This window comes from Chlamydotis macqueenii, chromosome 6, assembly GCF_036417535.1.
Source record: "Chlamydotis macqueenii isolate bChlMac1 chromosome 6, bChlMac1.mat, whole genome shotgun sequence".
In the NCBI taxonomy this organism is placed as follows: domain Eukaryota; kingdom Metazoa; phylum Chordata; class Aves; order Otidiformes; family Otididae; genus Chlamydotis; species Chlamydotis macqueenii.
The window spans coordinates 6,155,499-6,167,718 of record NC_141561.1 but is presented as its reverse complement, the minus strand read 5'-3'; the positions used below and the strand labels follow the sequence as shown (position 1 = coordinate 6,167,718).

At 42.2% G+C, this 12,220-nt stretch overlaps 1 protein-coding gene across 3 annotated transcripts in view; it reads right to left on the bottom strand.

The window, feature by feature from the left end:
• Positions 1 to 12,220, bottom strand: part of LOC104484339 (von Willebrand factor D and EGF domain-containing protein) — a 186,239-nt gene that overhangs the window by 126,204 nt on the left and 47,815 nt on the right. For 2 of the 3 annotated variants that reach the window (XM_086751480.1, XM_086751481.1), the window contains exons 3-4: positions 9,901 to 10,024; positions 7,111 to 7,343 (exon numbers count right to left, since the gene is read on the bottom strand). In XM_086751480.1, the coding sequence (XP_086607606.1) occupies positions 7,111 to 7,343; positions 9,901 to 10,024 (357 nt within the window). Of the gene's footprint in view, positions 1 to 7,110; positions 7,344 to 9,900; positions 10,130 to 12,220 lie in introns of all 3 variants that reach the window. The other variant, XM_086751479.1, reaches the window with a different exon arrangement.

Sequence of the window (12,220 nt, the reverse complement as noted above, 5' to 3'; positions counted from 1 at the left end):
GCCTTTTTTAAGCCTTGAGTAACCCATGAGGAGGCATTGGATCAATCTAATTTATTTTCTGTTGTGATAAACTCTTTTGGATGGATTTTCCAGCACCACCCACCAGCCATGCTGCTCTTGGAGATCTAACCCGCCGGCTCAGGTATGACTTTCATGGCTAGTGAGGTTTAAAACCAGGATATGCCCAGATTCATATGGACATCCGTTGCATAGCACTCTGGAATATTTCTTTTACCACCCTAAGAATCCCTCTTCATTACCATAAGGCATGAGTTTCCTCCAAACTAAAGGATCCTCTTTCCTAACTCATTTGCGCACCACAAAAATGCCCCACCAGTAATACAACATCGTTTGTATGGCTATGGGAAAAATCAAGTGTTTTCTGTGCTCTCCAGGTGAATCATTTCCAGTCAGGCTCAGTTCAGGTTTATGTGCTTTTTGGACCATTTTTACCTTCATAATGTTTCTCACTCTTTTGCTGATAGCTCCAGCCACTTTGGCCCAGTGAAAATGTTATTTATTCTGTTAACTAGATGGAAGCCTTGACGTTGTACTGGGTGTATTGGGGGAAACAGGTCTCACAGAGATACTTTACAGTTAAAATTCCTCAGGTACTTTGTATGAGCCAGTTTGCCTCCAAAGGAGAGCAAGTCATTATCTCCTTAAGGCAATAAGCCCCTGTTACCATTAGATATTTATTATCTCCAAGCATTCCCTAAAGGCTTGTGTTCAGCTTACAAAGTTTTCAAAAAAGTTCTTCTGCTGAGAAGGTGAGCGTTGATCTTCCTCCTGCTTCTCCTCCTACAGCTGCAAAATAGGGATCTGACAAAGTGGTGACAACAGAGAAAGAGTTCAGATAATGTATATTCCCCCTCATGAAATGTGGTGACAACAGAGAAAGAGTTCAGATAATGTATATTCCCCCTCATGAAATGTCTATTCCCCCTCACTGATCCCCTTGTAGAGCTCGTTGAGCAAATCCAATGCACCTGCACTGCAGATCCTGTATTTACACTTGCCAAGCTGTGTTTGCACTTTTGACTTCGATGCTTTTTACTAAAAATATTCATGGGGAGACATCCCTCTGAGCACACTGTGTGGAGCGTTCCTGCCAAGGAGGGAGTTGTAAAGAGAGGTAACGAGGTCGCCGCAAGGATGCCCAGCGCTGACGGAGGCATCTCCCAGTGATCTTCCCCAAAATGACATCCTGGGAAATGTCAGAACCCAGCCTCATTCCCTGCGAGCATTCCATTTTCTCACATATATATTTTAGAAGTATATTTTATTGATAAGCACTGAACACTAAAGTAAAAATTATTCTGTAGCGATACGCTGAGATACTCTTAGACTGTCAGTCCATTCCAGTTCTGTCTTCAGCAGTTTTGGAGATTAGCACAAACTTTGCAAATTCAAAATGTACGGACAGCTGTCATGCGCTACATTTTATTTCTCTCTTTTATATCACTCCTTTTCTTGTAGTGCCTTTACCTTGTTAGGTGCACACTTCACTTCACAATCAGCAGATATGTGCATCGGCTACTGAGCTACAGGTTGACAGTTTGTCACATAATTATTATGATAGTCACTCCAAGGAGGGGGTTTTTTTTGCCTTCAGCTAAATACTAGCTATTTTTCTCTATTCAGTAATCAACTTTTTTCTTTCTCTTCTTCCCCTCCCCCATCTCAGGACGCAGCCTTTTTAAAGCAAGGAGATAAAAGCATCACTGACAGCAGTATGCTGATGGCTGTGACAGGTTAGGCAGTATTTTTCCACAAACTCATCAGATCTATTAAAAAAAAAATAAAATTATATTTTTTCATCATCCCTTTTAAAGGGACAGAATTGTGAGGGCGCACTCGGATAGGATGACCGGATTGCTGCTGGGTGTGGGCTGCTCCCTTTCCCCCATGCACCAGCAGATCTTCCCGTAGGGTGTAAAACTACTTCTAGGCACAGAATTCTGCTTGAAAAAGGCCCCAGTAGCCAAGAAGTTTCCCCTCTTCTGTGTGTTGGAGTAGATTTCTACCCTCATGTGGAGCCAGATTCCTTCCCACTTTGCCATCAACCCTGTGAGCAGTGTATTTTGTTAAAAGCAGAATTCAGTCAATAGTTTAGTGGGGATAGGAAACAATTTGGGAGAGTATTTTAATCCTAGGACCTATCACTATCTCCAGCAAATTTCCCCCTAACAACTTGCACATTAAAGTATGTATTTTTTCAGAGCTCTCAGAATCCAAAGCTCCCCCAAATCAGTTGTTTATACTAATTTTAAACATAAAACCATCTCCAGCTTCACCCTTTTCCATGCCTCTAATTACTTCTGAATGTAGAGGGGGGATCATCTGTGGCAGCTTGAGCATGCGGTGAGAGACGTGGGGCCAAGGGCAGAGACAGAAAAGCTCAAAGAAAGTCGCGTTCACGTTTGTTGCCGTCTTCAAAGGCGGTGTGTGCAGAGGCGGGGGCGCAGAGGGGGATGCCTGCCAGCACAGCCATGCCTCCAGTTTCATCAGCCTCTCCTAGCTGTGCTCAGATAAGGGGTTGGGTTCCCAAAGGCAAAACAGGAGATACTTGTTTTGCGATCGAAACCCTTTCCTGCTCATCAGTCGGGTACCTCTGCAGGCTCCTAGGTTTGCCAGGCAATTTTGGGAGCTCTCAGAAAGGCCAGGCTCAGCGCTATGCTTTCCAAACACTGGCAGAAATGGTGCCACCACCCATCTCAAGAGCTTCCCGGGGCAACAGCACTTGTCCTCAAAACAAGGAGAGCTAGCAGGGTACTGCGTTTGAGTGCCCATCAGGCCTGCTCGTGTGTTTTACATAAACAGTCACTAAAGGAAATAAGCAAATGCACGTGCTGGTCTCTTCTTCCTCTCCTAGGAAGTGCCTGTGCCTGTGGGTGGGATGCTTCCGTGGGAAGCGTGGGACATGCACCTGGGAGGACCAGCTACCCATTTCCCCTCTCTCCAGCAAGCACTTGAGTTGTATTATAATGCCAGGGGCCCCACAGTGACAACAGCAATGGTTTAAAGTTGAAATATTTACTTTTCCTTGTACTGATCTTGCAAAGACTACATATAGCCAGGTACCTCTGAGTAGGACTTGAAGGTCTGGATTAGAAAGTGGATGGATGTACTTTCCTGACCCGGATATCCAATCTCCTGAGAGATGTGGGAATTCAAGGATGTTGCTCCAGTCAGTAATTGATGTTGGCCATGAGTGGAAAGCTCCCTTCTCAACATAAGGTACTGGTTAGGAATACCTACTTCTTCTCATTCACCGGGCAGGGAAGTCTGCGTGCTGCTTGTAAGGTGCCGAAGCTGTGGGTGATTAACGCCGTTAACTCCAGGACAGGATCTACCCTCCTAGCTGCATCAGCTGTGTCAAAAGGCAGGCTGGGGCTGCAAGGGTAAGAGTCTCTCAGCCACCTTCATGGCTTGTCAGTGAAGGATTGGGCAGGGGATCATGCTAGGGGAAAGAGTGTCTTGCGATGGCTATCAAGGCCTCTGAGCTGCCACTGTCTGCTCCATTAAACAAACACTAATGAGCTGGGGCTGGAAAAGCCTTGAGGAGTCACTCTGCTGGGAGCTGGGGAGTGTGGGAGGAAGCTGTGGTTTACAGACTCGATGAAAAGAGCAAAGCATGAGCAGAGCTGAAGGATGGCATTTCTAGGGAAGCGAGAGGAAAAAGAAAAAATTAGTTCTCATTAGCTCGAAGAAGTGATCTGGCTATTTGCAGGTATTTGTAGGTATTTGCAGAGAGGGGTAGGAACAAAGTCTCTGGAAAGGCTTTCCAGAAGGGTTAGCAGGGAGGGGAAAGCAGGGAGAATCTGACTTTCAGTTAATTAATAAACCAGACCTTAAACCTTTTGAGCGCAAATTGCTGCCCGTGATGGGCTGTTGGCTGCAGGAGGGAGGGAGCTGGTGTGGCAGCGTGACCTGACGCCGCGGGAAGTCCAGTGCTAGTCGCTCTGCTACTCTCTGCGTATACAGACGGCAGCTCTTTCCAGTTGCCAAATGGCCAAAGAGTACGTGGAGGCTGACTGTAGGTCATTCATCTATTAGTGAAAGAAGTTTTCCCAGGGTAGTAGTGAAGTGTCTTATCAGCTGAGTTTTGCTCATCATTTCTCTGACCCTTTCTGCTTTAAAATTTCTCTCCAAGTCCACCCAGAGCTCTATTTCTGCAGGGATGCTCCTCATTTTCTACTTGAAGGTTGAGAAAGAAATAGTAATCTCAGGTGTGACCTACAGATAGGCAGGTCTTCCTATTTCTGTTGTTGACTTTGGCAAGTCCAGTGGTTAAGATGGGATTAGTATTAAAGCAGAGGGAAATTTCACTCCTCTTCCCTTGTGAGTGAAAATTAGTTATTTTATGTATTGAGGCACTAATTTGCATTTTTTTTTTGGCTGGAGTATATTCTTCTGCTGTTGCAGAGTGCCAGGTGAAATGGCCACTTCTAGCACAAAGCTTGGAAAGGGCGGTTTTACTGAAACATTTTTATTTTACAATGTGCATCATAGTTTATGTACAGTGACAATTGCTCCTCGCTGTATGAACTTTGGAATTGCTGTGCTGAGCAAAATCTGCACGGTTTTCTTCTAAACACCTTTCTTTCTTAGCATAACTCATTACTCACAGTGTGCCGCTATAATTTATAGATGGCTGTGCCTCGAGGAATGAAATGACCTCTGTCACTATCGCATAAATAAGACTTAGGAATGCCAGGATTTTCATATCAGATGGAGTAGGCTTCTTTCAGCATTTATATAGAAATAGTGATATGTTATAGATTTATTTAAGGTTGCAATAGTTTCACGAACATTATGCTGCCAACGTTACTGGCTGAAATAACAAAATTGGAGCCCAAAGATGGAGGAGAAAAGCACACATGATGGCTATTAAAAAATAACTGGCTGTTTAGTCAATACAAGTTCAGAACTGTTGGCCAGTAAATCTCAACTCTTCTCTAAGGTTTGACTGTATATTAAAACATATCAATAGATATTCTATTATGTGACTAACCTACTACCTGGAGAATTTCTGACAGATAAAACATAGCATAGATATCAATCACCTAAAAGGTGCTTAAAGAAAAAAAAAAAAATCTTTTCCCTTGGCTGCAGTTGTTTATCAAGAAATGAAAAGAGAAGATGCTGATTTCAGGCTATAAAAGGATAGAGGCCAAATTCAGGCTATGTGCAGGTAAATGAAGAGTAGGTTAAACAAAAGTAAGCAGTTTTCAAAATGCTCTTGGAGGACAAATTCTGCTCAGAATGCCACCCGTGTGCCCTGATGGTGTGCAGCCACGGGATGCTGCCACTAGTCTGTGCGTGGAAAAGGAGAAGAAGAACTGGAAAGTGCCTCAAATTCATTGTCTCCTCTCTAATATGGCTTTTATCAGTGGGGATCTGCCCTCTCTTTAAAGCTACCTGAGAAAAAAAGCCTTCCACCTGCACCTTTCATGGGCAGGGGGAAGTGACAAACTGCCTCTGTGCTGCAGGGTTTGGTCCCTGGGGTTTGCCTCTCCCTTCAGTGGCATCACCTTTCCTTTGCAGCCGCCCTACCAATGCTTGCTCAGCTGCTTCAGATTTACACCACTGGAGGTGAAAGGAGAGTCTGCTCCTTTGTGACTCTTATTAGACACCCAGAATGGGATGGCAACATGGTGAAATGCTTTTTTAAGCCTTTATTATGTAAAACTGAATTCTCAGTTACAGCTTAGGCTTCATTGCTTGATTTTCACCAGTGGTGATTTATGGATAATTATAATTAGTCGAACAGGCCATGAAGACCTTTAAAAAAAAAATTCTAGCAAGGAAGAGAACATTTTAGTCTCGCTAAACCCACTAAATTAAACATGCAGTTTCAGCAGAGGACAAAGAAGGGCTTACTGAAAACTTAATGTAATAAAAATGGCCTTATAAAGATTTGGTGATGCTGCTAGTTAACAGAACCATATTTTCTCTGAATCCCTCAGGATTGTTAAAACCAGATTTAAAGTGATTGCAAGTGAAATTATTTTGATGAAAATATCTCTTCATAACACAAACTTGCCTTAAACTGGCAGAATTGTCTGCCTCATGTTATAATATAAGTGAAGGTAGCATCAGTCAGATTCTGAACTCAGGAGGCATAATTACAGGGAGAAATGAGAAAAAACTATCTATCTAGATTGTGCTACTGTTATAAATGACTCATCCTTTCAAGAACTGGAAAAAGCTTATTCACATTTCTTAAATATCTTAAATATCTCAAAGAAGAGCTGCAAATGTTAGGACTATTTCCAGCCTACTTTTAACGCAAGGCCATTATCCGTGTTTATTCTTTCGGTTCATCGTAGCATCACTAATGGCTCTCTGCCTATAAAAGTTATGAACCTAATTTAACTTTAAAAGTCTTGTTTCTGTACCATGAAAGGCCATGAATTCATACACAAGTCAATTTTTTTTTTCACATCTTGTATTGGCTTCTGTTTTGTTGTTGTTGAAACTAGATCTGTGCTGCTGTGTAAGCCATCATATATACTTCTTAAAGATTGTTTTGTAATGAACTCTGTCTTTCAGTATGCTATTGAACCAAGAATTTGGAATCAGAGAGGCAGAACACCATGAAAAAAGACCATAAAATAAACCTCCCTCTATTTTAAAATGTACCATCTCTCTGTTCTGTGAAAAGATGTTATTGTTGCTCTGGTCCCTGAGTATAAAAATTACTGAGTGCAGAAAGCTCAGTCTGCCTCTACTGCAAATTCTCGCTGCTGCAAGATACGAAAAACTACTAAGCAAAAATTGGCTCAGGCACGTGTACCTACGACTCATACCAACTCCATGCCATTCAAGCTGAAATGTAAGTGCAAATATTCAAGTTGCCTTTAGAAAATAGTAAAATGGATAGCTTCTGTGAACTCACTGCAATTCAAATAAATATTACAGATCCTGAATCTGGTAAATGCTATTTAATAATCTTGTTACGAAGCAATTTCAATATTTTTTCTGCAGTAGTTGTAAGTATAACTAGTGAGAAGCAACACTAATAAAAACACAACGAAGATTTAAGAAAAGGACTTGATGCCCCTGAGTGTTTGACCTTTGTTGCAGAAGGCGGGGTGGCATTACCGTGTCTCCCAATCTGAGATTTACGCCGTTCATCTCTATGTAGGAAAATAACTTCAGGGTGGTGTCGCGCTGAATCTGCTCTTTCCTGCCTGGAGTGGACAGGCGCGACCAGACCACCACGTATTGCAGCGGTGGCTTTGAGGAGGGGCGGCTGTACGTGCACTTCAGGCTGACACGACCTTGCACAAGCTTAGGAGTTATCACTGGTTGCAGAGCCAGGCTTGTGAGTTTTTCTGGAAGAAGAAAACAAAAGGAGGATGTAGCACAATACATTATTTTAATATTACAATTGGTCACTCAGCAAGAAGATTTCAGTATAACTGAACGTGGGAGAAATGCCACACTTTGAATTCTCACAATTTGATTATTAACTATCTAATTTCATATGAAACGCAAAAATTGTTAAATGTGTACTGACTACCCATTGTTGTTATAATATTTGACCTGTTTTTTGTGGTTGGTTTTTTTTAATAATTATTTTGCAGTAAGAGAAATGTTATTGAAATGGAGCACTGATTAACACAAATTAATTACTCTGGCAAAGGCCATCAGCTTTGCATTCCCCTAAAGCACAGCCTTTTGATCCAAGTTTTGCAATAAGCACTGAAAAGATATGAGAAATAATTATGATGCAGAGGTAAACTGACTCTGAGAGTCCCCAGCCCATGTTGCCACGCTCCGAAGATCCTTTCCAGGCTGTTCTGGGATGTACCTAGGCTGAGTCTGCTCAGTATAGTCTCCCTCTTCCCAGAATAATGCCACTGCTCTAAAAACACAGCCTGCTTTCTACAGGCTTCAGCAAGTAACAGAGTCTGAAACTTTTATTTCTTTTAAACTCGCCTAGAAAGTTGAAACAAAAAGATGTATAGTACTGTAGGGTGATGTTCTTTCATCTCTAGAGACCGGGACTCAAACAGAACATGGAGCTGGTTCAGATGCTTTGAAAGGTTAAATTAAGTAACTTTTTTGGAGGAGTGTAGAAAATATTACAGAAGCCCAAGAGAATAAGGTGTGAGGCTGTTGTAGCAGAATGAAGAACCAATATGTTAACATCTGTCCAGGGCAAATAACAAGAGTTAAAAAAAACCCCAAACAAGTTAAACTGTGCATAAAGGCCACTTGCTTATATCCTTTTCTCTTTTGTTTCTAAGGGAAGCTGCCTCAAACCGTGGCTGATATCATGACTGTGGAAATTATTCCAGAAGGACAAAGTTGGGTGATCAGCTTGTGGGAGGATGTGAGCGGAATTGCAAACATGTACACTGCTTGTTCCCAGCCGTGTCCTTTCTGGCAAGCTATGAAGCTTTATTTTCAGCTAAGAAGTGCTGACCGGTGCCCTGTTCCCGAGCCTCCAGAGGATGGGCCTGGGGGATTGACCCCAGCAAGAAGCCATGATGATCGCAGCTGGACCCAGCTCAGGGGCTGCATAGAAACCTCCATGCATCAATCATCACAGCTGAATTTAAGACAGTGAGTTAACAACTCCCCCCCCCCCAGTAAAAAGCTTCAGCTGCGGTTGTTTTCCATCCTATATGTGATACTGCAAAAACATCCCAAAGATAAGAAGTTAAAGAGTCAGGAGAGTTGGACCTCGCTGAAATGCCTAGGATAAAGGTGAAAGCTTCAACAGCCGTTGTAAGAAAAAGGCAGAAGGTCATTGGTTTGGGATAGATGGGAAGGGATAAATTTCCTTTATGAAAAATGCAGGCTGATATGCATTACTAAACAGGTATGGATCAACAGAAGGGACAAAAATAATCACCTAAAAGGTACTGGTAAAAAATTATTCAAATAAGGCTAGTGGGAATCTTTTCATTTTAAAAGCTGAGTTTAAACAGAAAAATGACTGTATTAAGTTTAAAAGTAATTTCTGAGGGAGGATTGTGGAAGTTAAAAATTGGTTTCATTTTTTATGGATATTTTTTATTTCAAATAGTGAATTAATCTCTCTTTATTTGAGCATTTTTTTCCTCCCTCTTCGTCATGCAGGGTTGTTAAAATATTGATAAAGACAAGAAAATAGCGATATCTCTCTTTAAAATGTATTTAAGCTTGAGTTTTGCCTGATTGAAAGGTGATAACCCTAGTTTCTCAGTGTGTCATGTCTCTATCCGAAAATGCTGAAAGAGAAGTATAAAGGTAATTTTTTCCTTTTGAGAAAGAGCTGTCTTTCCTGACTAAATCTATATGCACCTGAACATGCTCTAAAGTTCAGAAGGTTTAACTGAGTGAGCAATTGCTTTCTGCTATTCCTTTGTTTCCTAGCTACAGAACAGAGCTTATATCTCTTGTAGTAGGCTAAAAATTATTTCTGACTAGAGTAATTATATAAATGTCATGAAAAAGATGTTATCAGTTTGGGCTTTTTTTTTTTTTTTCTTTCCAGAGTTTCAGAATTATCTTTTTTGAGGGTATACTGGATTATTGAAGATAAGAAGAGACCTTAGATACAGTATCCTGGATACAGTGCCTCAGTAAAACCAAGATACCTCCGCTCACGAGCTGTGTAACTTCGAGCCAAAGACAGTAGGAAAGGTTACATGTGAACTGTAACCAAGCAAAGAACATTTCAGTAATACACACCAGATTACATTTTGCACTGGTAATAGTGCTATTCCTCAGGAACACCTTGGACTGCCGCTGATTTATTTTCTACACGGTCTGCATCTTCCTGGGAGCAGTGCTTGACTCGCAAGGTCACCGAGGTGTGCATTGCAATACCAGGACCTTTGAACACACAGCCAGAGAAGCAAATGCAATCTTATTGAGAAATGCTTTATTGATCCTCACCTTCCGCACAGTAGCCCATGCATCCTTGAGTAGGCTGCAGGAGATACACCAAGAATTCGCCGCAGTTCCTGACAGCAATGGGTATCCGAAACAAGCAGCAGTCCTTGGTGCCCCCGAAGAAGACCTGCCAGGTAGCACAGGCTGTGAGCCGCTTGATCTCACCAGGAACCGGCAGGGATTCAGATTTCAGTGACAGCCACACCGGAGCTTGCGTCCCACATTTATTCATCTGAGGATGGACACAGAAGAAACTGTTTGCAGCAAATGCAGTAGGAGTCTATGGAGAATCATTAAACCTCAAGACTTTGAGCGTGGTGAACTTGGAGGGTCAGTGAAAAAGACGTGTAGGTAGGGATGAAAACATCTTACTCAGTTTAGAGACATGAATTTACACAAATAAAATTATCGAAGAGCCCAAGAACTGGATTCCGAAGTATTTTCCTCTTTTTTTTTTTTTTTTTTTTTTTTTTTGTATGAGAAGGATGAAAGCATGTAAACAGGCTAGGTGCCTTCTCTGGGAAGCACACTTTGGGCCACATCATCTGGCCATTCTCATCTGTGCTTCACCCGTGGCAGAAGAAAGCAAAGGCTGACAGAGCATGAGGGGCAAGAACATGTTCGGACTACCCCAAAGCAGGACACAGCTATGCTGAGAGCATCACACACCAGCACCTTCCTCCAAAACAGGTATACCTTCAGCTGCTGTTGTCCTGACAGCTTCTGCCCTACTCCTCCAGCACGTACTGGGCACATCTTTGGGGCCTGAGCCTCTCCCTCGTTCTTGTAGAGAAACACATATGCAGGATGTACAGGATTTGGTCAAATTATCTGGGGTTTTTGACCTTCAAGTTGAAATTTTGACCTTCTATCTATTAACAGATTCCATTAAATCCCCAAGTCTCCTGAACATAGAAAATCCCAAAGCAGAAGGAGTTGGTCCTCAGTGGTTTAAACTACAGAATTTTGAGTTGTGGCTGGGAGAAGCCACTCCAGATTTACCTTTCCAAACTTACAGATGGATGTTCAGGCATCTCAGATCTGAATTGCGCTCTGTGCCTGCCAGGCGCTTTCCACTGACTAAAGGGACGCAATTATACAAAGCTGTCTTTAATTTAAGCACCTCAGTGGTGAGATTAAGCATAATCTGAGCCTAATAAAATGTACACAGTCAATTACAACGGTAACTTCTTATGCTATGCCATTACCTATCATTTGCCAATATGCAAAGCATACAGGTATTAGAGCCAAGGCTTGAAAATTATTACCAAATACTGACAATAATTTACTCTGAGATGTCAGTCATATTCTGCAGAGTGTGACTGCTGCTGTGGCTTTGCATTTCTTCAGCCAGCGATAGTGAACTATCTCTAAGAGTCTGACTCAGGAGATGTGCTTGTTCCTGGTATGAACATTTGGGCTTTATATCATATTGGAAGGAAAAAAAAAACAAACAACCAACCCACCATTTTTTCCCATTGGCCTGAGTTTGCTGCTTCACTTTTTAAGATCAAAAGTTGTTTGTGACAGCAGGGGAAGTGGGGAAAGCCAAAGGATAAATTTATGAAGTCATGCACCAGTGCCTTCCTGTTCCTGTAGTTTGAATTTTACCTGGGAGCTATACAAGCCAGAAAGCAGGGATGGGGGAATGTAGGCTGCACACCCAGAAAAAGTATTGGAAAAAAAAAATATAAGGCACATAACATGACACAGTTGATTTCCATTTGGAGGTAGTTATTGTCAGGCTTCTAAAAACAAGATTTCTAGAGAGACACCATTAAAATTGTCTGAAGTAGATTTTTGCCCAGAAATGCGGCAGTGGCTGAGCAGAGGGGCGATCCCGCCCTCTTGTTTGGGTGCCCGTGTCCCCAGCATCCCTGCGGAAGCGCAGCAGGTCTTTGGGGAGAAACGGCATGCCAGCATTCTGCTAACGAAGGAGAAGAGATCTGCATGAAAATCATTTATGTTGAATTTTAGATGAATCCCTTTCCTTCCATTATTTAAAAGCCATGCTATATGTATCTTTTAAAGAGATTTGTTGTGTTTATTTCTTTACAGCTTTAAGGGACACTGGTGCTTTCTGTGCTGGGCAAAATCCAGATGTTGGGAATTTGTAGCATCCTGGTGAACTTCGGACCTAGAGAGCGAGATCTGATGTGAAGTAATATGTTTCCCAAGGACTTTTACGAGCATACACTTGTAATGACAGTGAAGAGTGGAGCAAACGTCATCCAGAAGAGAAGTCCTGTGTGCAAAGGAAGAAGGACAGACGCAGAGAGAAAGGTGGTGACTGGAGCTCAGAGGTCTCTGCTTCATACTCATG